The 24,185-nt window shown below is 58.4% G+C and overlaps 3 protein-coding genes across 5 annotated transcripts in view; 2 read left to right on the top strand and 1 right to left on the bottom strand.

Annotated features, from left to right (window-relative positions):
* Nucleotides 1-1,836, top strand: part of UBFD1 (ubiquitin family domain containing 1) — a 7,029-nt gene extending 5,193 nt beyond the window's left edge. Inside the window, exons 6-7 of the mRNA XM_027684044.1 lie at nucleotides 216-298; nucleotides 1,466-1,836. Coding sequence (XP_027539845.1) covers nucleotides 216-298; nucleotides 1,466-1,576 — 194 coding nt within the window. The 3' untranslated portion in view covers nucleotides 1,577-1,836. The remainder of the gene's footprint in view (nucleotides 1-215; nucleotides 299-1,465) is intronic.
* A 5,128-nt stretch (nucleotides 1,837-6,964) lies between these two features.
* Nucleotides 6,965-17,357, top strand: ERN2 (endoplasmic reticulum to nucleus signaling 2). 3 transcript variants are annotated; one of them, XR_003534318.1, is made up of 22 exons: nucleotides 6,965-7,067; nucleotides 9,570-9,687; nucleotides 10,128-10,161; nucleotides 10,265-10,337; nucleotides 10,442-10,514; nucleotides 10,647-10,769; nucleotides 10,855-10,956; nucleotides 11,214-11,475; nucleotides 11,570-11,648; nucleotides 11,724-11,874; nucleotides 12,292-12,413; nucleotides 12,552-12,725; nucleotides 12,842-13,109; nucleotides 13,369-13,459; nucleotides 13,700-13,889; nucleotides 14,102-14,201; nucleotides 14,371-14,570; nucleotides 15,230-15,377; nucleotides 15,484-15,611; nucleotides 15,794-15,871; nucleotides 16,174-16,241; nucleotides 16,317-16,365. XR_003534318.1 is itself a non-coding variant. In XM_027684043.1 (22 exons), exons 1-22 carry the CDS (start codon nucleotides 6,975-6,977, stop codon nucleotides 16,506-16,508), a joined length of 2,913 nt encoding a protein of 970 aa, XP_027539844.1. In that variant the 5' UTR covers nucleotides 6,965-6,974; the 3' UTR covers nucleotides 16,509-17,357. The 3 variants fall into 3 exon arrangements, 2 of the variants coding, with proteins under 2 accessions (XP_027539844.1, XP_027539843.1); XM_027684043.1 differs by having other exon boundaries at nucleotides 15,794-15,917; nucleotides 16,317-17,357; XM_027684042.1 differs by having other exon boundaries at nucleotides 15,794-15,917; nucleotides 16,174-17,357.
* Nucleotides 17,358-18,012: 655 nt separating this feature from the next.
* PLK1 (polo like kinase 1) lies at nucleotides 18,013-23,759 on the bottom strand. Its single transcript, XM_027684034.1, has 10 exons — nucleotides 23,016-23,759; nucleotides 22,733-22,901; nucleotides 22,492-22,636; nucleotides 21,944-22,037; nucleotides 21,213-21,429; nucleotides 20,490-20,648; nucleotides 20,330-20,407; nucleotides 19,711-19,865; nucleotides 19,110-19,292; nucleotides 18,013-18,742 (listed from the first exon to the last, which is right to left on the bottom strand). Exons 1-10 carry the CDS (start codon nucleotides 23,403-23,405, stop codon nucleotides 18,536-18,538), a joined length of 1,797 nt encoding a protein of 598 aa, XP_027539835.1. The 5' UTR covers nucleotides 23,406-23,759; the 3' UTR covers nucleotides 18,013-18,535.
* Nucleotides 23,760-24,185: the final 426 nt, after the last annotated feature.

Raw genomic sequence — 24,185 nt, 5'->3', positions numbered from 1 at the left:
GTGTTTGGTTGGGGTGCCAGAGGAGCTGTGTTTGGTTGGGGTGCCAGCTGGGGGGTTGGTGCTGCCAGGTCCTGGGCACCAGGTACCCAAACTCACCTGAGAGGAGACTGCTGACCTGAGGGGGTTTTGGCGTCAAGGGAGGTGATGTATGAAAGTGATATGAAGTATTGCTTCCCCACACATCAGAAATAATACTCTGATCAATTTTAATATAGAGAGAACAGAAAAATTACCCATGGGGTCCATTAAAAATGTGGTGAGTGAACCTATTGAAGGCCATGAGGATTATCACATGATGGTGAGTAACAGCTCTACTTTAATTATATCCATCTAATTCCTTCATGCAGAACACACCAGGGAGGCTGGAGATTGGAGCAGGTTAGAAGTGGATGGTGGTTCCAGCCTCATGGGGATGGGGATGTGAACTGCTGTCACAGTGTCAATATTTTGGGTCCATATTGAATATCTGCTGCTGTGTGGAAGTCTGGGCTGGTTTCACACGAACATGAAGTGTTTAAGCATTATTTTGTATCTTCTGACTGTGACAGTGTTAAAACAGTAAAAACACACCATAGCTCATGATTTCTTAGCGATATTTTTCAATACCTGATTTGATTTCCGGTGTCTGTGGTATTTATATAAACAGGCCTTGCTGCAGATTAAAAGAAAAAGGGACTTGATGCTGCAATATTTTTTCACAACTGTAATTTTTTGGACAACTGGCATTGGATCTAGCAAAGTAACATTTCAGAAGAGAGCTGTGCTAATGTGCTGAATTTTTTGTTTCTTTCAATCTGTGGGTTTTTCAAAGTACAGTAACTAACTTTTAATGTTAAAGTAAGTTTCTTTTCTGTAAGAAGTCTGTTTCCTCCTTTAGGGGGAGAAAAGAAAAATGTTTTACCTTAGAATCATTGCCTGCAGAAGGGTAGTGCTGTAGTCTCTGTCCAAATACTTAATTTTTGTTCACCCATGGGAGAAAATGTCCTCTTCAGCACATGTTGCAATAAATTTATCCCAAGGACAGAGGTTCTGGCACGCCCTGGTGCTCCTCTCCTGGGCAGAGGAGAGAAGTTGAGTATAGGACATTATGTCTAAATATAAAATCCTATGAAATGTTATGACTATAAAAACAGTCATTGTCTTGTTTAGTTCCTGTTTTGGCTTCTCAGCTCTGTCATCTCTTTAGAGACTCTGAGTTATGCTTCAGATTGTGTTCCAGAATAGTTTCCTCATGTTCTTGAAACTGGCCGTGAGTTTTGGTTGCTGCTGTGATGCTGAAGAAGGGAAGAGGTCGTTGTTTTATTGGTGCTGTGCAGCTCTTGTTTTTCTGGAGTGCTCCTTTAATTGCCCACCCAAGAGCTGCAGTGTGGGACAGGCTGGGCTGGTTTGGCAGTGGGTGAGCTGTGCCTGTCCCCTGGGCCAGCAGTTTGTTCCCCTGTGTAAATGTTGTCATTTTTAATTGCAGGCATTTCAGCTGGGCCCAACAGAAGCATCTTACTACTGGGTCTATTGGGTGCCCACTCAGTATGTGGATGCAATCAAAGACACGGTGCTTGGGAAGTGGCAGTATTTTTGAAAGCACGCTCACCTCTGGCACAGGAAAATGACACAAAGCTAAGGACACTGCTGGGAGAGGCCTCCAACATCCCTGGATGTGACAGTCCTGGAACTTATTGCTAAAACATGCTAAACGAGGCACGGATGGAAGCCAGAGGTGATGTTCTTTCACCATTAGTTTACTTTTAACTTAAAGATTTCACCATCCCTTTTCTGCAGTCAGCTTCAACCATATTTAAAGCAAATACAATGGAAATCAATAAATCTTAATTCACAAAATATTGTGTGTAATACACTTAAATATGCTGAGAGTTGATCTTCCAGTTTAGTTTTAAAAAGAGAAGATTACGATGTATTATTGAGGATTTTTTACATGGTTTGAACAAAAATATTTTCATAATCTTTCAGTTATCAACATTAGACTTAATTTAGTTACTTGGCTGTGCCTGAGAATTCCAGGAGCAGCTTTTTAAGAACAAACTGTAGCCGTGTGCAGCGTCGCTGTTGGGTGAAGCCATATCCCACCGCCCCTCCAGGGCAGCTTCCACTCTTTGGTAGCAGAACTAATTCTTTGTTTTAACCCAAAGATGCTCGTTTGGGACTTTCCTTGCCTTTTCCCGACACTGACATCTGTGGGTTGGTCTCTGTAGCCTGTCTGGAGCAGATGAATCCCCTGGGGGTGTTCTGTGGCAGGTGACCCGGTGCTGCCTGCTGTCCCCGGTCAGTGGTTCCCCTCCTGCCCTGGCTGCTGCAGCTGGGGAGCATTTCCTTGCATGTTGCAGTCCAGAGTCATGTTGCAGCTGCTGCACTGACACTGACCCGTTGGACTGGAAACACCTTTGTGCTGCCTGGTGTGAGCAGGGGGACACAGTGACATGGATGGAAACACCCTAACACTGTCTGGAGAGAGTGGGGTGACACAGTGACACCGACCTCCCAAAGGGAGGGGACCACAGAGTCCTTCCTGCCCTGTTTGGGGTGGGAGGAGCGGGGCAGAGAGAAGCTCAGATGCTGTTTTGGATCCTTGATAACTGCAGCAGTCTTTTGTGACCTGGATTTGAAAATTTATGATGATTTTCAAATTCATCGAATTGTACCAAATTTAGAATATCCAGCAGCCAATGTTTTGAAATGTAAATCACCTTCCAGCTTTTCTCCTACTCCAGTTCACAGGAGGCTCTCACAGCTCATCCTGTCTGAACCAACGTGCCAGGCTCAGCGTGTCATCCCAGCCATCCCCGTGCCATTCCTCTCAGGTGTTGGGAACAGAGCCCGTAGCAGGTGCCATTGTGCAGCCAGACTGGAGCAGCTCACACATCCCTACTCTGTGTTAGTGCTGGGGCACCAACATGGCACACGGCTGCTCCATGCCAGTAGCTCCAACTCATGGAGAAACAGCCTTTTAGGAACAGCCGAGTCTAATATACTCCATGTGCACTTTTCCCTCTCCTTGAAAAAGCCCAGCTGAAACTCAGCAGGTGCAAATTCCCAAATGAGTATTTATTTTATTTTTATTTTACTCGGGAGACTGGGAAAAGCATTGGCTTTCTGGTAGGTGTTAAGGTCACGTATTTCCCTGTAGCCTCTTGATAGCTTTTGGGTTGTATTTTCTGTTAGAACAGCCATGCAGTATGAATTTTAAAGGTATTTCATATCCTACATAGAAACTAGTGATGTGCTTGTTACTCTTGTAGCTTGAGGTGTTTCCTTTCTGTGTCCAAGCCAGCAGCAGTGTGTCCTGACACGAGGGGCTCGGGGCAGAAGAGCCGTGTCAGCTCCCTGGGCTGTCCCGAGTTAACTGGTGACAACGTTACGGAAGAGACGCAGTCACACACGGGTGATTTTCTGGGTGCCAGTCCTGGTGTTAAGGCTTAAATTTACAATTCGTTACCCAGTGGAAAGTGTGGGTGCTGCAGAATAAAGAAAAGGGGTAACACTGGCTCTCTCTGTCACCTGAGGTCACCTTGGCACTGACCACCTTCCCGGCTGGGTGATGATCAGCTCCCGCTTGCTCCTTGACTTGCTCGGACCTGTCTGTGCATCCGTTCATGTTCCGTTTCCTTTCCTGTTCCTTCGTCCCCTTGCTCCTGGAGAGGGCTGGTGCCCGAGTTCAGCTCCTCCCCAGCTCCTGTGCCCGAGTTCAGCTCCTCCCCAGCTCCTGTGCAGGACGCAGCGACCGGGTGAGTAACTGTAGGGCGAGTGCCCAGGGGGGCAGGTGCTGCCCCGCTGCCGAGGCACCAGGGCACAGGGCAGCTTGGCACACTCCTGTTGCTCCCTGCCCAGGGGCACAGTTACTCTTCGTCCTGGGCCAGGTACAACCCAGCAGCTCAAAAGAAACTGAACACAACATCCTTGGTTACATACAAAGCAGTTTTAAACACGAAGAAAATACTATAAACTAAGAAAATGTGATCCTGTTTAGGTGCTTCCTTTCAGGTTGGATTTGATTGGAAAAATGAAATGGTTTCACTTTTTTGTTCTATGTGCAAAGTTTGAATTAAAACACAGGAAAGTGACTTATAAAATGCTTTAGTTGGTGTTTGTTGGCTCAATATCCCAGGCTTCATGCGAGTTCTTTGAAATGAATATTCCAGCTGAACTTAGCAGCACCGGTTTTAAGATCCTTTTGGGAATGATGTGGAGCTTTGTGTGTTCTGGCTTACACCAGTTTTTCCAAGGCAGTTACTGACATTAAGAAACACCCTCTCTTTAGTGGGATAGTGCCACAGTTGCCTCACAGCTGTTGCCAGCCTGTCTTGGCTTTGGATTTTAGTCTCTGGTCACTGTGACCATCCCAGGGCAGACTCAGTGTAACTGGTGGTCCTGGCGAGGAGTTTGGTGGTTGGTCCTCAGTGAGACACAGCTTGTGAGTAAAGTGCGAGTACCCCCAGTATTTGGAGTTGGTGGTAAAGATGGTTCTGAGATCTGTAATCTTCTGTAGGAAGTTAAAGGTAATAGCTGCACAAAAGTGGTGCAGTAGTGGTTAAACTACAATTTTAACAAGGTGCTTTCAATAGCAACTGGTTCCTGCTGTGTGTAGGTGTGATTCCCTGGGAGCATCCTGGGGTGCAACTCCGTATGAGGTTACACTAAGTGCTCTCTGGGTTTGCTAATTGCAGATTAAAGCACCCAAGGGGCAAATGTGGGTTTCTGTGGGACACAGCCAGTGTTTGCTGGTGGCTCCCAGTGCCTGGGCAGTCCCCTCTGCCATCTGTGGGGATCCCTCCCATGTCAGTCCCCAAGCTTCCTCCCCTGCTCTGTGACACTGAGCGTCACAGCTCACCTGTGTGCCATCCCTTTCCCTCCTCTGTGCCCAATGCTGTGGGTTTCTCTTCTTCTCCTTGTCTCAAGTTCAGTATTCCTTCTCCATTTCTGCATCCCAAGTGTAAGCAGTCTTGGGATCAGTATTGTGTTGGGAGTGCAGGAGTGTGTTGCTCGGCCTGGTTGGGTTTGAACAGAGACTGTGTTTTGCATGAAGAGTTTGTGTTACACGGCTTCATACCAAGTTTAAAGCCAACGGTTATTTTCCATTAATGACACTGATGAGGAAGGTGTAACTACAGTCAGGATGTTTTGGTGATGGCAGAGAGTGGTCTGGACTCAAATGAGATAAGAAACTGTCACCACCCCGGTGCTGTGCCCGTGACACACTCACACCTGCCCAGCCTGTACCTGCCAGCCGGTGTGTGCTGCTCCTCCGTGCTCTGAAGGGCCAATTCCCTGCCCTGCCACTGCCCAGGTGCCACGTTGGGGTCCACTCTGCACCCCCTGCCCGACAGCCATGGCCCCTGACCCCACCAGTGCTGCTGGCACGGGCACAGCACTCCCTGCGCCCATCCTTGCTGTGCCCACACCACAGGGCTCCTTTCCAGACTTTCCTTCCTTTGTTTACTTCTCTTCCTCTGTAACTTGGTTTTTCCAGTGGAGCTGTTTTCGCTCTCAGTTCTGTACTCCAGCCTCTCCCCACCTGTTAGGATGAGGCTGTTGGCATATTGTTTTGTTAATTAATGTCCTCGTCACTGGGGGGGAGGAGGGGACCAGGAGAGCCGTAATGAGTCTTGTATGAAATATGGCCATTTTACCTTCTAGCCAAGGATTCACCTTTGTGGCTCATGGAAGTTCACTCTGTCTTACTCATACTCAAAGCAATTCATTCTTTGGTTTTATATTAAAAAAAAGTCTTAGATATTTGTGTCCACTGCAGATTTATTTTAAATGGAATATGTGAGTACCATGTATTATGGTATTTTTAAATAATCTATTGCCTATTTTGGGGGGAGGGGGGAGATGACAAATATTTAGTCTTAGATTTGCACTGCTGGATTTTTTAAGTGTAACCTTGACTGGTTATCCTGGTGTTTTATTCTGTAAGATTAGTCTTATGAATTAAAGTTTGATAATTAAGTATTTTTTTGTTTGAGTGATTCAGTATTCTGTGTGTACCGAGCTGCTTCCTCCTGCATAAACAGCTGCGAGCAAAGGGTTTGTAGCGAGTTTCTTTGCAGGAAGATGGACACAGGCAGAAATTCAGGGGATCCAATGCCAGGTGTCACATTGGAGCTGCGGGTGCCGGTCACCCAGGGTGGGGATTTAGGTGCTGTTGCCCTGTGCCACCACACACACGTGGGCTGTGGGTTACAGGATGGTCTCTCTCCACCCCCTGCCCAAAGCCAGACTTTGATTTCCTTTTACACCAAAATTGTCCTGGTCCTCCTGGGCTGGCCCAGCCCTGGTCGCGGTGTCACAGTCCCGTTTAACAGCTCTGGGGCAGCCCCTGTGCTGGGCTTTCTACAGCCGCACTTCTGTCGCTGAATGGGCTCTGCTCGGCTTCGCCTCCGGCTTTAGGCACCTGCTCTCCCCCCACCCAAAAAACCCCCAGCGCTGACAGTTCAAGAGCGGGATCACAGAAACAAATCCCCAAATCTGCTCTGTCGTTCTCCCAGCGTGCCGGGGGCACGTTCCCGCTCGGTTTAGTGTCCAGGTTCAATATTGAGTTCGGGGGGGGGGGTGTCCCACCGCTCCCCCCTGTCCCTCGGGCAGAGCTCCCGGCACCGGGGGCTGGGGATGGGCTGAGGCGGGTCTGGGTGTGCAGCCGGTCCTGTGCCGGTACTGCCGGGGCTGCCTCGCCTTACCGGTCAGAGGAATTTTCCCAGCTCGGTGTCCGGGCGGGCGGGATGGGAGCGGTGACCGCCGCCGGGGGAGGGATGGGGGGGTGTGCGCTGAACGAGGGGGCGGCTCCTCCCGCGCCTGACAACGCTCGGGAACCGCGGGGGGAGCCGGGCAGGGGGCCCGGGGTGCCGGCCCGGGGTGCCCCGGAGCGGGTGCGGAGCGCGGGGGGGGCGGAAGCCGCGTCCGGGACCCGCCCCGGCCCCGCTGACTCACGGCGGCAGCGCGGCCCGGCCAGGCCTGGCCGGGACATGGGCGGCCCCGCCGCGCCGCCACCGCGGGGGCTCCGGGGGCTGCTCCTGCCGCTGCTCCTGCTCCTGCTGCTGCTGCCGCCCCCGGCACAGGTACGGCCGCGCTGGGAGCTGGGGGTGCGCAGGGGAGGGACAGCGCCCGGGGGGCGACAGTGCTGTGTGAGGGGACAGTGAGGGGAGGGACGGTGAGGAGAGGGACGGTGCTGTGTGAGGGGGACAGTGAGGGGAGGGACAGTGAGGGCAGGGACAGCGCTGTGTGAGGGGACAGTGCAGGGGGAAGATCGAGGGGGACAGCGCGGTGGCCGCGTGGTTCCTGCGCGGGTGCCTGTGCTCGCTGTGCCCCGCATGTCCTGCGGGAGGGCTCCGACACACGAGAGTTCCTGTTCCCCGGGTGTGACACTGCGGGCAGGGGCGGCCCCGCGGGCCCCCGAGCCGCGTGGGTGCAGCTCCGCTTGTGACCCCGGTGGGCGCGGGGTCCGGCACACAGAGGGGGGTACGTGGTGTAGGCAATGGGGCCACGGTGCCCGCGGGGCCGGGTGCTGGTGTGGGGGGGCCTGTGGCCATCGCCGCTGTGCGAGGGAGCCCCGGAGGTTGTTCTCCATCCCCACCCCTGGGCCTGGCTGCGGCCCCAGGAGCGAGTCCCCTTCCCTGGGCGCCCTCGGCCCCCTCCTGCCCGCGGAGCTGCTGCCTGGCAGGGTGGTGCCCTCGGAGCCGGATCCAGGTCCTGCAGCTGGTGGCGGTTCAAGTGGAGAGGGCAGCGTGCCAGGGTGGCTTTGGATGACATGAGCAGAGCTGCTCCAGTGAAGGAAGCAGCGGATGCTGGTGCCCTGTGGCTGTCTGTGCCTGGCTGTCCCCCTCTGTCCTGGGGGAAGTATCCCCGAGCTCACGGCCGAGCTCCAGCCCCAGTAGCATCGCTGCACACTCCAGGGTGCTGTGCTGGGAGTCTCTGGAAAGCACAGTCCTGGGAACATCCCATGAGAACGACAGCCACACTTCTGGGCTGGAGCAGGCCAGAAGGGCTGCTGGGGCAGCCAGGGATGGAAGCAGAGGGAGGGTGGCAGCTCCCAGGCACCCAGTGCTCCCAGTTCTGCCCACAGTGGTGTGTGGGGAGCGGGCTGGGCAGCTGGGCCTTTCCCTGAGTGCCCTGTCACCAAAACACAACATTTTGTAGAAGAGATGGAAGAAACCACAGAGCACTGGGGGAAGGAAGCACAGAGCCCTGACAGCACTGACAGCCAGGGGGGCCCAGCAGTCTCGGTTTCCCCCGGGCAGGTGGCCACACCACAAGAGCCCCGTGTCTGCCGGCCTGGCTCGTCCCTGAGAGCCCTGTATGGCTGCAGGGGCTGGAGGAGCGGCAGTGGGGAGCAGTCCCCTGCCCTGCCTGTCCCAACCACATCCTCCAGGCAAAGTCAGGGCTGGAAAACTTGCTCTGACCTCACCTGAAAATTAAGCAAGAAGAAAGACAAATAAAAGAACTGGGCTGGAGACAGAGAGGTTTGTGTGAGGTGCATTGAGAGGGAGCTGACGTGTGCTCCAGGTGACCTGGCTCCTGTTGGGAGTGCTGACTGTGTTGTTGCACCTGGAGGAATCTCCTGACCCCACCGTGCCACGGCCATTCTGGTACCATCGGGTTCTGCTCTGCAGGTGGGCACCTGCTCACACATGGGCACTGGCTGGAGCCTCTCCCTGCTCCACAGCCTGGCCAAGTCCTCAGGCCGGATTCTGCCAGCTCAGGCTCACAGAGCAGCGAGGGGGCTGTGGGGGGGAGCAGGTCCGAGGGGTGTCCTTGGGCTTCCCATGCTGGATCTGTGGCCAGCCGGGAGCTCAGGCGCTGCTCCCGAATCCCTGGCGTCAGGGACTGCTGGAGCCGTGTGGGTGCCGGCGCTGTTTGCTGACCCCTGTTTGCCAAGGGGGTGAGGCTGATGTGTGTGCCACTGGCTGGGCTGGCGCTCGCTGTGCAGGTGTAATACGTGGAAGCAGCAGCTCCCTCTCCCAGGTGAATTTGCAATTACTTCCTTGACGTCAGGTAGCTGAAACCTGCAGCTCTGAAGGCCTGGCCGAGCAATCATCGTGCCTCTGGCATGAAAAGTCACCCGACTCGTTTGTTTCTGGAAGGAGCTGACGGTTGGGCTGCTCACGTCCCCTTAGAAAGGCACCCGGGGTAGCTGGCTCTGCGGCAAGGAGGAGGAAGTCTGCTCCCACCCCAGGGCTGCTCTGGTGGGATGTGAGCGATGCTGCAGAGGCCAGGGACTGCGGGTGGTGGTGGTGCCAGTCACCACCAGTGCAGCTGCCCCAGTGCTGGGACCACTGGCCAGAGGTTTATGGCACACAGCACCTCTGAGCAGCCAGCACCAGGTGAGGCTGTGTGATGTCCTGTGCGGGTGGAGCTGGAGGAATGAGCAGATTTAACATGATGATGCAAGGAAGTAAATTCTTTCCCTCTCAGTCTCACCTTGCTGGGGAGCAGAGGGACTGTGGGGCTCTGCCCCCCCTCTGTGGGGTGCTGGGTGCAGGGGCTGAGCTGCACAGAGGACCCAGGCTGTGAGCTCGTCCCCAAGTCTGGCCGAGCTCTCAAGGATGGTGTGTCTGTCCTAGTGCCTCAAAGGTGGTGCTGTGACTGTCCCAGAAACATTGCTCTTTGTCTCCACGCTGGATGGGAACCTCCACGCCGTCAGCAAGAGCACAGGGGACATCAAGTGGACACTGAAGGATGGTGAGTAGTGACTGAGGAGGGGGTTTGCTCACAGCCTGGCTCCCAGAGCTTGTCTCTATCCGGGGTTTCGGGATGCTCCTCCCACCTGGCTTTTGCTGGATGGGCTCTGGGCCAGCAGTGCCCAGACTTGGGGAACACTCCAGCCCCAGGCACAGCCCCAGGCATGGCCAAGCATGGGTGAGCATCTTCTGTCAGTGTCTATTCTGGGTCTGAAATGCTAATAGACTGCGTGACTGGGCTGGGTGACAGTGCCACGCTGGGTGACAGTGCCACGCTGGGTGACAGTGCCATGCTGGGTGACAGTGCCACGCTGGGTGACAGTGCCATGCTGGTAGCCAGCAGTGCCACGCTGGGTGACAGTGCCATGCTGGTAGCCAGCAGTGCTGTGCTGTCCCGCACACCGGAGCGCTGCTGACGTCGCCTCTCACTCTCTGTTTCAGATCCCATTCTGCAGGTGCCGGTGTATGTGGCAGAGTGAGTGTCATCCCCGTGGGCGGGTGGGCAGAGCAGGAGGCCCTGGGGTGCACAGCCTCCCCAGTAACTGCTGGAGTGACAGACAGGGTCTCCTCCTTCCCAGGCCAGCATTCCTTCCAGACCCCAATGACGGCAGCCTGTATATCCTGGGAGGAAAGAACAAAGAAGGCTTGATGGTCAGTGAGGCTGGGGGGCTGTGGGCATCCCGTGTCCCCCTGGGGTTCACCAGGCAGGGGGAGGTGACTCTGGTCCTGCATCCATTCTCCTGTCGGTGTTGCAGAAGCTGCCATTCACCATCCCGGAGCTGGTCCAGTCCTCCCCGTGCCGCAGCTCGGATGGGGTGCTCTACACTGGTATGGAAGGCCCTGGGGAGGAGGGGTCAACCAGGGGCTCCTGGGAGTCATGGAGGGCACCAGGCAGGAGCCCAGTGGGTGCTCTCGGGGATGGGCTGTGGGGACTCAGAGAAAAGGTATTTTCCTTCTCAGGGAAGAAGCAGGACACCTGGTTCGTTGTGGACCCCAAGTCAGGAGAGAAGCAGACCACCCTCTCGACAGAGGCCTGGGATGGCCTGTGCCCGTCCAGCCCCCTGCTCTACATTGGCCGGACCCGTAAGGGAGCCTTGTGCCCTCTCCACCTGCCTGGTCCCAGGAATGGGGCACTGGAGGTGACCTCGTGCCCTTCTCCTGTCCCCAGAGTACGTCATCACCATGTATGACACCAAGTCGCGGGAGCTGCGCTGGAACGCCACCTTCTCCGAGTACTCGGCCCCGCTGTGCGAGGAGTCCTGCCACTACAGTGAGTGGGAGCTGTGGGATCTGTGGGAGCCGTGGGAGCCATGGGAGCCATGGGAGCCATGGGAGCCAGCTGCCCAGTGCCACATTCGCAGCAGGACCCTGGCTGTGGGGGGCCCTGGGGTGACGCTGCCAGGGCCAGCAGGTCTCTGCTGCGCCAGTTGCTGGGGAGAAGGGGCAGCAACCCACAGCCCGTGGCAGGACTAAAGGTGACCAGACAGGACACGGGCCCACTGCTGCATCTCCCTCTTGCTCTCCCAGAAATGGCACACTTGGCCTCGAGTGGGGACGGGCTGGTGGTGACCCTGGACAAGGAGAGCGGGGAGGTCCTGTGGGCACAGAACTATGGCTCACCCGTGGTTGGCATCTACGTGTGGCACCAGGACAGCCTGCGCCGCATCCCCCACCTCAACCTGGCCATGGAGACCCTGCGCTACCTCACCTTCCAGTCACAGGACATCCACGTCCTCAAGTGGAGCTACCAGTCCGTCAAGGACTTTGCTGCCACTAAGACCCAGCTGCTGTAGGTGGTTCCTGCGCCGTGGCATTCACATTCCTGGTGCTTGGCCACCCTGAGCCGTGATGGATGGAAGGTGATGCCTGTCCCTGTCCTGCAGGCCAGCACTCTATGTGGGGAAGCACGCGACCAGCTTCTACGCCCTGACCTCGCTGGTGCACGGCAGCGTGGCGCTGGTGGTGAGTGTCCCCGCTCGGGGTGAGCGCGGCGGGCACCTGTCCCAGCGCTGGTGCCCCATGAGCTGCCACCCCCAGCCCCAGGGCATCACACTGGCCAGAATCGACGGCCCCACCACAGACGACGTGACCTTGAGAGAGTCGGGGGAGTGCGAGATCACGCCCAGCACCGACGTCAAGTACCCGCAGGGCAGCATCACCGCGCTCCACAACCAGTGGCTCCTCATAGGTGTGGACCTGCGATGGGCACGGGCTTCCCCACGTCCTGGTTCCAGGAGGGTACCTGGGGGGGGCAGCCTGAGCTGCTGGTGTTCTTTGGGGGGCACAGCCCGACCTGCTCTGCCCAGTAGGGTGAAAGGGACTGAGGCTGTGAGTTACCTCAGGGGCTTCGGTGACTCTGGCTTGGGACCTTGTTTCAGCCCATCCTTGTCCCCTCTCCAGGAAGGGCCACTGGGCACCCCCACCCAGGGGCAGGCAGGGACCCTTTGAAGCAGGGCTCACCGTTACCCATGCTGGGGGGTCCCATCAGAAGTGACCCCCCTTCTCCAGGAGGGCCAGGGCTGCTGGTGTGCCCATGGCACTGCGGAGGTGAGGGACAGATGCTGTGACCAGGAGCAAACTGATGGTTGTTCCCCTCCTGCCACAGGGCACCATGAGCTGCCTCCCGTGGTCCACACCACGATGCTGCGAGCCTTCCCGGAGAACCTGAGGAAGACCACGGAAACCATCATCCCCAGGGCTCCTCCTGCCAGGACTGTGTTTGATGATGTGAGCAGTGAAGGGTGCTGGGTCACTGAGGGGTCTGGGCTGCTTAGAGTGGGCAGTGGGTCCCCAGCACGGGGTAGGACAGGGAGGGAGTCCCAGACCTGAGTGCCCTGCAGTCTGTCCCTCGGGTGTGTGTTGCAGTTCCTGGCCCCGAGCAGCCCGGAGGAGCCGGCTGTCCGCAGCGAGGGGCAGCTCCAGCCAGACCCCGCTCCAGGGGAGCAGGTGGAGGTGTATCCCGAGGGCACCTGGGACCTGGTGATGGCTGGTGTTGGCACAGCTCTGCTGGGTGGGGGAGTCCTGCTCCTCCTGCTCATGGTGAGTGGTGGTGGAGGGTGAGGGACAGCAGAGCCCACGCTGCTGTGCCGAGCCCTGCCAATGCTCCAGCTGCACTCCGGGCATGGAGCAGAGCATTCCCATGGTTTGTGTTCCAGAAACTGCAGCAGCAGCAGCACATGGTGCAGCAGCAACAGCTGGAGGAGCAGATCCAGCTCCTGCAGCAGCAGCAGGAGATGCTGCTCCCGGGCCGGGTCTCCAGGGAGGGTGTCCCTGCAGGGCCTGGGAAGCCGGGGCTGGACCGAGGAAGCACATTGGAGCTCTCCACATTGGAGCTCTCACAGGGCTCCGGCCCCTCAGCTCCCCTGGAGGACCTGGCAAATGGGATGGTCAGCCCAGGTCTGGCTGTCCCAGAGGCTGCTGCAGGTGGGTGCAGGGGGAACGGGCAGGGTGTGGGGCTGTCTGTCTGGAGATGCTGTCACCCAACACAGGAGCAGGGATGCCCACAGATGAGAGGGCTGCAGCTCAGCTGGGATGGGAGGAGGTGCTGGTCCTGCTGCTGAATAAATGTGGGCTACATAAGAGTAGGGCCCAAGAAATGGCCAGATGGATAAAGAACTAGTTGTCCTCCATGCAGAACTAATGCTTGGAGGCTGAAGGATTGCTGTCTTCTCTTCCCCTGCACATGCAGAACCAGACCTGGTTGTAGTTGGGAAAGTTTCTTTTAACCCCAAGGATGTGCTGGGCCACGGAGCTGGAGGAACTTTTGTCTTCAGGTGGGTAACACTGGATGCCTGTCCCCATTCTGCTCCCATTGGGAGCCACAGGGACAGAACCAAGGTGGCTGTTGCCCAAGGTGGTGGCTGCTGGTTCAGGGACTTTTGAGAGCAAGCTGCCACCTTCCCTTTCCTCTGGTCCTCATCACACCTGTCCCAGAGCTGGGCTTGTGGGCCTCAGTAACCAGGCACTGGGCATGGGGCAGCAGCAGTGGGCTCTGCTGAGGACTCTCTGCACAGGGGGCAGTTCGAGGGCCGGAACGTGGCCGTGAAGCGGCTCCTGCCCGAGTGTGTCCATCTGCTCGACCGGGAGGTCCAACTGCTGCGGGAGTCGGACGAGCACCCCCACGTCGTGCGCTACTTCTGCACCGAGAGGGACAGGCAGTTCCACTACATCGCCATCGAGCTCTGCTCTGCCACCCTGCAGGAGGTGAGCCCGGCCCCCCCTGCCCTGGGCATGGGGCTGCTGCTGGGGCCCACTGAGAGCCCTGGAAACAAAAGCCTTGGGCACAAACAGCCTCCATACAGGCTGGTCTCCACCCCTCTCTGTCAGCCTGGGGAGGCATCTCTCTCCCAGCCAGCCTTGCCTTTGCCCAGTAAATCAGGCTCAGTTCCTCTCTCTCTCCCTCTGTGTGGTTCCAGTATGTGGAGAGCCCCAGCTTCAACCGCCGGGGGCTGGACCCGGTGTCCCTGCTGCGTCAGACCATGTCGGGGCTGGCCCATCTCCACTCCCTCAGCATCGGTAAGGGCAGCAGGGCCCTCTGCATCCTGTCCTCAGCCGAGGCTGCAGGGTTTGGGCAGGGGCTGTTGGGGTTCAGGCAGGGGCTGTCGGGGTTGGCAGCGTGCAGGGCACTGGCAGAGCCCTGTTTGCTCCAGCCCTGCCAGATGACAGCACACACTTTCTCTTCCAGTCCACCGTGACCTGAAGCCCTGTAACATCCTCATCTCTGCCCCAAATCGCCACGGGCAGATCCGCGCTGTCATCTCAGACTTCGGCCTCTGCAAGAAGCTTCAGGGGGGACGGCAGAGCTTCAGTCTCCACTCTGGTATCCCTGGCACCGAGGGCTGGATCGCGCCCGAGGTGCTGCAGGAGGCCCCGAAGGAGAACCCTGTCAGTGAGCCATGGCTGCCCTGCCCTGGGTGCTCCTTGGGCCCGTTGTGGCAGTGTCCCCACGCTGGCAGTGGCCTTGGTGCACGCTGCTGGGGTGCACAATTAAGACAAGCTCTGTGAGCCCGAGCCAGCCCGGACACGGGCACTGTGCTGCTTGCCAGGGCTGCCCCAGTCAGTGGCTGCCCCAATGACCCTGTCCTCAGGGCACAGTGCCCAGCTGTGTTCACAGGGTGTCTCATTGGGCTCCACCTCTAAGAAATTCAGAGTGTGGAGGTTGGAGGGGCTGTAGATTTCTGCCAAGGTCACGCTTCTGCTTCTCTGTTCAGCACTGAGAATCCCATTCCTGCTGGGAGCAGTTGCTGTACTGGTGCCTGCTTGGGCTGGCAGCTTCCCATACCCTCGGGCTGGGGTCCATGTGCCCAGCTGGTGGGACACCAGCAGCCCCAGTGTGTCCCTCAGGCTGTGGAGTCCTGAATTCTGGCTGTGCCTCTGGAAGCCCCTTCCCTGACAGTGACCCAGGGTGATGGGACTCCTATGCCATGTGTTTTTCAGCAGCTCTGCAGCCAACAGCCAATGGTCCACATAAAGAACGGAACAGTGGGAGGTGAAGGCTTTCCCCAGCCTTTGCCTGACAGTCCCATCTCCCCCGTGTTTTGCAGACCAGCGCCGTGGACATTTTCTCAGCTGGCTGTGTTTTCTACTACGTGGTGTCGGGGGGGCAGCACCCCTTTGGGGACAGCCTGCGGCGCCAGGCCAACATCCTGGCAGGCTCCTACCAGCTGAGCTGCCTGCAGGAGGAGGCTCACGGTGAGACCCTTCCCAGCTGAGACCCTTCCCCAGTGGCATGGCCCCCTGGGGAAGCTCCTGGTCCTGGCAGGGGGTTGATTTCTCCGCTGTGTTGTTTCACCTCCAGACAAGCTTGTGGCAAGGGAGCTGATTGTGGCCATGATCAGCCCTGAACCCCAGCACCGGCCCTCAGCCCCTGTGGTCCTTGTGCATCCCTTTTTCTGGAGTCAGGAGAAGCAGCTGCAGTTCTTCCAGGTGAGCCTGTGCTGTCCCACTGGCAGTGAACACTGGTGTGCTCTGAAAAACATGCTGGGAACGGCTGGGTTGAAGTCAACGTGCTCATTCTGAGCTACCTTTGGAAGGGGTGGGGGGTTGCTGAGTCTCTGTGGGGTGAGGGCAGTGTGATACCCACCCCATCCCTGCTCTTGGGCACACAGGATGTCAGCGACCGTGTGGAGAAGGAGCCGGCTGAGGGTCCCATCGTGTCAGCCCTGGAATCAGGGGCACGGGCAGTGGTGAGAACCAACTGGAGGATGCACATCTCCCTCCCACTGCAGATGGGTGAGCATGGGGAGGCCAGGCTTGCCCCTGGGTCTGGGAGTAGACAGGTAATAGGCTGCCTTTACTGGCCAGGAGGCACCTGCTCATGCCCGGGAGCTGAAAACCAGGGCAGGTAAAGGTGCCATCCCTTCTTTGGGAGAGCAGAGCCAAGCCGGGGTTTGCTGCACCTGGGGGTGGTGCTGGCACTGCAGGGCTGTGGCAGCCCCTTGCCCCAGCTGTGTCCCACCTTGCTCAGTGTCTCTTCTGCTCTCCCCAGACCTGAGGAAGTTCCGCACCTACAAGGGGGGGTCGGTGCGTGACCTGCTGCGGGCCATGAGGAACAAGGTGCGGCCACCCCGCTGCCCTGCCCCTGCCACCCCGCTGTCCCTGTCCTCTCTGACCTCCCCCTCTCTCCTGCAGAAGCACCACTACCACGAGCTGCCAGCCGAGGTTCGGGCAGCCCTGGGCTCCGTCCCCGAGGGCTTTGTGCAGTACTTCACCTCCCGCTTCCCGCGGCTGCTGCTGCACACGCACGGGGCCATGCGGCTCTGCGCCCACGAGCGCATCTTCCACCCCTACTACTGCCAGGGGCTGCGGGGCGACGGCGCCTGAGGGGGACACGGCACCACAGGGATGCTGCAGCTGCTCCTCCCTGCCTGTGCCCACAGCCCCGGGGGCTCTGGGGGTCCTTCTCCCTCTCCTCGGGGCCAGATAGGTGCCCAGCATACGGGGCATTACCAGCAGCACAGTGTGGAAGGTGGGCACAGGGCAGCACTGTGCTTTCGCCTGGGGTCCCCTGAGCCCAAGAGGGACCCTCTGGGCACCCACCTTTGCAAACACTCCCAGTCAGACTCAGGGGCCTGAAGGCACGTGGGTCAGAGAACAAAGACCTCTCTGGGGTGGACTGGGTGCTTGGAGAAAGAGGGAAATGCAGGTTGTGTTTTCCCAAGGGCAGTGATGCCCCAGCACAATGAGGCTCTCAGGGCCACACTGGTCACGGTGGGATGTTCACCGGGGATCACCGAGCTTTGTCCATTCTCCTGTGCCATGGAACACAGCTGTTTGAGCTGTTTGAGCTGTGACCAGGACCAGTACCCGTCTTGACACTGGAGCTGAGCCCTCAGCCCCGCTGGGCACTGTGCTCAGCCAGGCAGTGCTGAGCAGCCACACCCGGCTGGGACCTGCCTGTTGTATCCAAGCTTGCAAGGGCAAAGCCCTGTGGCACTTGGGGGTCTCCAGCACAGCCCCCTGAATGAAGGTTTGAATCTCAGCTGGGCTGAGAACAAGGTTGTCTCCCTTTCAGTCTGTGCCTGTGCCAGGCCTGAGCCCCTGAGCAGGTCAGACAGCAGTTCGGGAGCAGTTGTCTCTGGGCACAAAGCAGGGAACTCACTCTTCCCCAAGGATCCCTTCCCTCAAACACAGGGCTGATGCTGAAGCTCCCCCAGCCCCTTCTGCTGCCCTGGTTCCCTATGAGCCGGCCTCCAGTAGCAACTGGGTGCACAGGCACATGAAGCCCCATGGTAAAGTTCCTCTGTGGAACAGCAATAGTTTTGTACAGTCTGATTCCTGGGGGTGCTGGGATGTGGGATTTTGTTACATAGGTAACAGGGTTTGTACCTAGTTTCTTTTCAGAATATGTTTATACAAAATATTATAAAAAAATAAAAACTAAAAAGCTTGTCCTGCTTAAAAATAAATTGGCCTGAGAGCACCTGTTGGTGCTGGCAGGGAGCATTGGGGGGAGAACAGCTGGAGGTCACTGGGCTCCTGCAGGAGTCTGCTGCAGCTGACTTCTGCTGATGCTGTACTCATAATTAGTAACCATGTGGTGAAATAGAGCCAAGCATCTGCAAAAGGGGAAGGTTCCCCAACACTGGAGAAGTAAACTCACCTACCTTTCTCTGCTCCCAAGAGCATCTCCCAAAACAACTTATTCCCTTCCCCACTTCCCATCACCCTCTGCCAGTTTCCCTCTTGCTCCTTGTCAAGCAGAGCAGAGCCAGAGGCACGGCCAGCCCCAGGCTGAAGGGAGGGTAAGAGGATGGCTCTCAGTCACAGGGGAAGGCAGAGGTGCTGCTCCCTCCCTCCGCACACCAAAGGGAACTGCAACAGGCTGGACGCTGCGGCAAACAATCTTTAATCAAGTTATGCAATATACAAAAGTTGAGGTTTTGTGTAGTTTCAGTATTAAAAGGCCGATTGCTCGGTCTCACCCTGGGCATGTTCAATGCCTTACCTGAGCTTCTACAAAGGAAACGAAGCCCAAGGCAAGGGCGCAGCCACGTACAGACACCGCACGTGACAGCTCTGCTCTCCCCACGCTCTGCTCTCTCAAGAGCAGGCCCAGGTGCCTCAAACAAGAGGGCTGGTTTGGAGCCAGGCTTTTGGCTTTGGGAAGTTAGAAAAACAGACTAGGTAGGGAATTAAAAAAACCACTCCATTAGGAGTGGGGATCAAGAAACCTTTGGGCATCAGTCAGAGTGATCAACACTGTTCCCACAGCAACAGGGGCTTCCTTGTGGCAATGAGCCCGTATCCAAGAGTGGGAGCCCAGCTGTGCCTCAGGAGGGGAGCTCCCAGACCTCTCCCTCCACAGCTGGGCAGTTTGGCACAGACGCTGAGTCCAGCAAGAACAAGGTCTAAGCAGAGGGTTTCGCACGGCCCGAGCCAGACTTGGAGCTGAGGAGCTTCTCCACCATGGTGCGGGCGTAGCGCAGGCGGCTGGCCAGCTCCTTGCAGCAGCCGTGCTCCTCGATCAGGCTCAGCTTGTACGTGCGGAAGTCCCGTTTCTCATCTATGTACGTGACAGCAGCCATGAGAGGGCACAGGATGACCTTGGTGTGGTCCTGGGCAGAGAGAACACACGGTCATCACCCTGAGCCCCGACAGCATTTCCTGTGCATGTGCCATCCCAGCCACACCCACAGCATGGGGACAAGGCCCTGCTGCAGAATTCCTTCAGAGTGCAGCAAAGGGGCACAGCCAGCCCAGCACTGACTGCAGCACCCTCCCTGCTGCTCCAGAGCTTGGCCCCTCCGTGAGCGAGGCACGTCTGGGGGGCTCAGGTACCAGCACGGGGAGTGAGGAGCCTCCAGTGCTCAGCTCCCCAGGCAAAGCCTTGGCTCGGGTGATCGCCTCCTGCCACCTTCCCAGCAGCACCACGAGCAGGCAGAGCCCCTGAGCAGCTGGAGCCATTCCCGGGAAGGGCCTCACCTGGAAGAAGTTGATCTGCACGGTGCCGTTGCTGAGGTGCAGGATGATGGCGCTGCGGGTGCGGAACCAGGTGCAGAGGTAGGGCAGCCTGGCCAGCTCGTCCCCCTCCCGCGGAGTGATGTTGGCCCCTGCCTTCAGCAGGTGCTCACTCATGTAGTTCCGGAAGTACTTCAGTAGTGTTATCTGCAGAGGGGACGGGCTGTGAGGAGCTGAGGGTGACCCCGGGGCTGCCATCACAGTCCCAGAGCCTCCTCACGTCCTTCACAGCTTGAGGTGCCACTGCACAAACTTGTGCAAATCCTCAAAGTTAACTCGGGCTGTGCCACTTCAGCCTCTGTTTGCTGAACACTTTAGTACACATGAGTCATGCGAGTGCCTATTTCTGTGAAACTGCTCATAAATGAGCCTCAGACAGTAGAGATAAACAGAGATGGTACTGTCTGTCCTTGGGGCCACGTGTCACCAGCCAGAGGAAGCCTGAAGAGTGCCAGGTGACCCCCAGTTTGAGATGTTTCTCCCTAGAACCCACCCTGCCACCAAAGCCCAAGGCTGGCAGGAGTCTCACCGCTCCCCAGCCAGGTTTGCCTTCCCCAGGACTGACCTTCTTGTTCAGGGTGGAGGGGTAGGACCTCACGGTGAAGTAGGACTCGGTGCTGTTCTGCTCAATGTACTGCAGGTTGTCCCCGTCGTTGTACATGATGAGGCGAGTGGAGTCGTTGAAGAGAACCCCGACACTGTTGTCACACAGCTGGTAACCTGCCCAAAAGGGACCCCGTGAGGCTGCAAACTCAGGGCCCACCAGCCGTGGGAAACACAAAGGCACATGGTTGTATCCCCCAGGGGACCCCCAACAGGCACCACACCAACTCCCTGCCAGGTCTCCTTTGGGGGAGTTCTGGGAGGCACTTTTCCACCTCTGCATTTGTCATCTCCCTTCCTGCATCCCCTGCTGCAGAAACAGCCTCAGCTGCCACTGTGGGTCCCTGTGCAAGCTGGGGAGAGCCTGACCACCTCATGCACAGGTAACTCCTGTCCACCTGCAAGTGGCCAGGGCTGATATTCAGTGACCACTGCTGTGGATTCTCTGGGTATTTGGTGACATCACTGGCAGTGGTCTTGGACACATCACAGGAACATGGTGATTAAAGACCCAAATTCAGGCTTTCCCCAGCCCCTTCAGACATCAGGAAAGCCTGAAGCATTGCCCCCACAGTATTTACCTAGTCCATATTTATCTGAGTAGTCCACCCATTTGCTAACCCAGAAGATGGGAATGCAGGCTGGGTCCTCAGCTTCCTCTGCAAGAAGAAAGGAGCTTGTTAGGAGACATTTTCCACACACTGAGCACCCCACAAAGCCCATGGGCTGCCCCAGGCTCACCTTGTCTCACTGCCACTCTCTCAGAGGGTTTGGCTGCATTGACTGCTGTCAGCTGCTGCAGCATGTCAGCCAGGTGGCAGGTGACAGCATCTCCCACCTCCCGCAGCCCCGCTGCTTCCTCCTTGTCCGGCAAGTTCTCCAGTGCAGGGCTGTCCAGTCCTGGGCCAGGAGAAAGGAGAGTGTGAGGCTGTGACCAGGGAGAGGTTTCCAAAGGCGGGTATAGGCAACACCTTACACACAGAACGGGTCACGTTGGAAAGAACCACAGTGGGGCATCTGGTCCCATCTCCCTGTTCAAGCAGGATCATCCCAGAACACAGGGCACAGGATTGTGTCCAGATGGTTCTGGAATATCTCCAGTGAGGGAGACTCCACACCTTCTCTGGGCAACCTGTTCTAGTGTGTGTTGCCTGCACAGGAAAGAAGTTCAGGCAGAACTTCATGTGCACCTTTGTGCCCATTACCACAGAGCTACAGCTATTGCCGTGCTTCCTCCCCACTCTGTTCCCAGGCAGAGCAAGGAGAACCCCCTCAACCACAAAATGCTCCGAATTTCCATGAGAATTGGGAGATGATGGGAGGGAGCACCAGACCGAGGGTTCTGGATGCTGCTGGAGGCCAGGCAGGCTCTGTCCAGCACTGCAGCCCAGCTGCACACGGGTACTGGCACTCACACTCACCCTCACCTTTGTCAAGGGCACTGGCACTCACACTCACACTCACCTTTGTTGAGGGCCGTCAGTGGCTTCCTCCCGAGCTCCATTCCGCTGGGAGCGATGGAGAACCGGGGTGCGACGGTGAGGCAGCTGGTGGGCAGGCGGCTGGGGATGTAGCCCGAGGTGAAGAACTCGTCGTTCAGCAGCTCGTCGATGGTCGGGCGCGTGGCAGGGTCGGACCTCAGCATCTTCTGGATGAGGTTCGCAGCCACGGGGTTGATGTGCTGAGGGACAGGTGGAGTTCAGAGACAGAGGCCAGTGGGCAACATGCACTAGAGACAGACCAACTGGATTCACCAACCAGGGAAGTTCTGCTTGGAGCAGAGCTCCAGCGCTGCATCGGGCAAACATGACACGAGCCTGGGGAGGCAGAATTGGGCAGCACAGAGAGCTGTCTCCTAACAGCCTGAAGTCAGCTGACTTGAACAAGACCGACTCAGCAGCAGTGGGATGAACTGGAGACCTGGCCCAGGCCTCATGGACTTGCTCGTGTCCATTCACCCTCATGTGCCAACTGCCCAGCTCAGATTTTTGCTGGATCAGGGGCAGAGACCAGCTGGCTCCTCAGGAGGAACCTTTGAGGGTTCACTCCACCACGGACTGAACTGTCCCCACCCAGCAGTAACACCCACTGCCCTGGTACATGAGAGCCCCCCGAGTGCCAGACACAGGGGGTGCAGAGGAGGCTGACAGGGAACTGCTGTGAGGTGAATGGATCCTCCAGGGCAAGCACCGTACCTTAGGGATGGTGTACTCGTTCTTCTTGATCCGGAGGTACGTTTCCTTTAGACAAGAAGTCTCAAAGGGAGGTTTCCCCACCAGCAGAGTGTACCTGGGCGTTCCCAGACAAAAGGGCATCAGTTTTGCAAAAGAGACTCAGGATTCTGTGTGGAAGTGACCCTCTTCTAAGTACACGTGAGGGTTTTCCTGGCAGGGGGAACACACTTGGCATTGGACACTCAGCAGTGCTAACAGCTACTTGTACTTGTGCTTCCCTTTCCCTGGAAAGGGAAGCTGGGATCTAGCACCCTGGGGGGGAAGTTCCAGTTAAGAATGGGAAATGCCTTTGGGAAATGCCCCGGGACAGTCACGCTGAGACGCAGACACGCACCCCAGCACGTCAGAGCACAGGCAAGGCCAGGTGCTGGCTGGCAGCCGGGCTCAGCCAGGAGCCCCAGGGACTGTGACCTGGAGCTTTGGCTCACACCAAAGCTCAGATGGGCCAAGAAGACCAGGACCACAGGGACCACCCACCCCCCTCGCCTTGCAAAGGCATTTTGACTCACATGATGCAGCCGATGGACCAGATGTCCACCTCAAAGCTGTGCCCCTTCTTGCCCAGCACCTCTGGGGCGATATAGTTGGGGGTCCCACACAGCGTCTTCTTGCGCTCGCCGTCGTACTCGACCTTGGTGGCCAGGCCAAAGTCACCTGGAGAGATGGGAAGGAGGGGTGTGTGACCGGACACAACCTGGCCGGCCAGTCCTAGGGCTGGGGTCCCCAACACACCCCGTCCCGGGCACTTACCGATCTTCACCTCCATGTCGTCGCTGAGGAACAGGTTGCCCAGCTTGAGGTCGCGGTGGATGACGCGGTGGCTGTGCAGGTACTGGCAGCCCAGGATGGTCTGGCGCAGGTAGTACCGCACCTCGGGCTCGCTCAGCGCCTTCCGCCGCTTGTGCAGCTCCAGCAGCGACTGCGGGGGACGCTCAGTCAGTGCCGGGACGGGGACACGGGACGGGGGGGAAGGGGACGGTCCATACCCGAGGGACACCGGTGCCCACCGCCCCCCCGAGCCCCGGCCCCTCACCCTGCGGCGGCACAGCTCCAGCACCACATAGACAAAGTCGGCGTCCTCGAAGAAGCTCTGGAATCCGACGACATGGCGGTGGGAGAGGCTGCGGTGGATGGCGATCTCCATGGACATCTTCTCCTTCTGGTGCGGCTTCACCAGCAGCGACTTGGGCACCACCTTCCCCGCGAACACCTCCCGGCTCTCGGCCTCGGCCAGCTCGTAGCACCGCGCGAAGCCGCCCTTGCCCAGGAACCGCCCGCGCACGAAGCTGCGCCGGGTGCGCGGGTCCACGAGCACCTTCGGCACCTCCTTCCCGCCCGCCGCCGCCGCCGCCCGGGCCGGCTCCGTGCGGGGCGGCTCCGCCAGCGCCGCCGGCCGCGCCGCCTTCCCGCCCGCCGCGCTCATGGCGTGCGGGGCTGCGGGGATGCGGGGGGGCTCTGCCGGGGCCCGAGCAGCGGCGGGGCCTGGGCCGGGCTCAGCTCGGTGTCGGAACACCGGCGGGTCCCGGTGCCGGGGAGCGGCGGGTGCGAGCACGGCTCGGAGCCCGAGCAGCAGCGGGGATCGGGGCTGGGCTGGGCTAGGCTCGGTCGGTGCGGGGGTCGGTGGGTGCCGGTCCCAGGCTCAGCTCGGTCCGGTCGGTCGGTGCCGGGCTCGGCTCAGCTCAGCTCGGTCCCGGTTGGTCGATGCCGGCTTGGTCGGGTCGGTGGGTGCCGGTGCCGGGCTCGGTCCGGTCGGTCGGTCGGTGCCGGGATCGGTCGGTGCCGGGATCGCTCCGTTCAGTCAGTGCCAGTGCCGGGATCGGTCCGGTCGCTCGGTCGGTGCCGGGCTCGGTCCGGTCAGTCAGTGCCGGTGCCGGGATCGGTCGGTGCCGGTCCGGATCGGTGGGTGCGGGTGCCGGGTTCGGTCCGGTCAGTCAGTGCCGGTGCCGGGTTCGGTGCGGTCAGTCAGTGCCGGTACCGGGATCGGTGCAGTCGGTCGGGTCGGTCGGTCGGTGCCGGGCTCGGTGGGTGCCGGTCCGGGCTCGGTCCGATTCAAACCCCCCGGGCCGTTACCGCGCGCGGCCGCTCCCCATTGGCCCGAGGATTTAAAATCCACGCGCGCGCGGGGCACCATGGGAGCCGAGCGGGGCACGCGCCGCCGGGGGGCGGGGCCGGGCGCGCTCGGACACGCCCCCCCGCGCGGGCG

The sequence above is a fragment of the Neopelma chrysocephalum genome, unplaced genomic scaffold (genome assembly GCF_003984885.1).
Source record: "Neopelma chrysocephalum unplaced genomic scaffold, ASM398488v2 Primary Assembly neopelma1_65b, whole genome shotgun sequence".
Classification (NCBI taxonomy): Eukaryota; Metazoa; Chordata; class Aves; order Passeriformes; family Pipridae; genus Neopelma; species Neopelma chrysocephalum.
Note: the sequence above shows the minus strand (reverse complement) of the source record. Positions and strands in the feature narration are given on the sequence as shown.

Excerpts from the sequence above, each read along its gene's own strand:
- PLK1 (XM_027684034.1), bottom strand. The coding sequence starts at position 23,405 with ATGAGCGCGGCGGGCGGGAAGGCGGCGCGGCCGGCGGCGCTGGCGGAG. Across the intron at positions 20,649-21,212 it reads ACTGACGGCCCTCAACAAAG|GACTGGACAGCCCTGCACTG; the intron begins GTGAGTGTGAGT and ends CTCCTGGCCCAG. Across the intron at positions 19,293-19,710 it reads CCTCCACCCTGAACAAGAAG|ATAACACTACTGAAGTACTT; the intron begins GTCAGTCCTGGG and ends TCCCCTCTGCAG.
- ERN2 (XM_027684042.1), top strand. The coding sequence starts at position 6,975 with ATGGGCGGCCCCGCCGCGCCGCCACCGCGGGGGCTCCGGGGGCTGCTC. Across the intron at positions 11,476-11,569 it reads GCCACTAAGACCCAGCTGCT|GCCAGCACTCTATGTGGGGA; the intron begins GTAGGTGGTTCC and ends CCTGTCCTGCAG. Across the intron at positions 14,571-15,229 it reads AGGCCCCGAAGGAGAACCCT|ACCAGCGCCGTGGACATTTT; the intron begins GTCAGTGAGCCA and ends CGTGTTTTGCAG.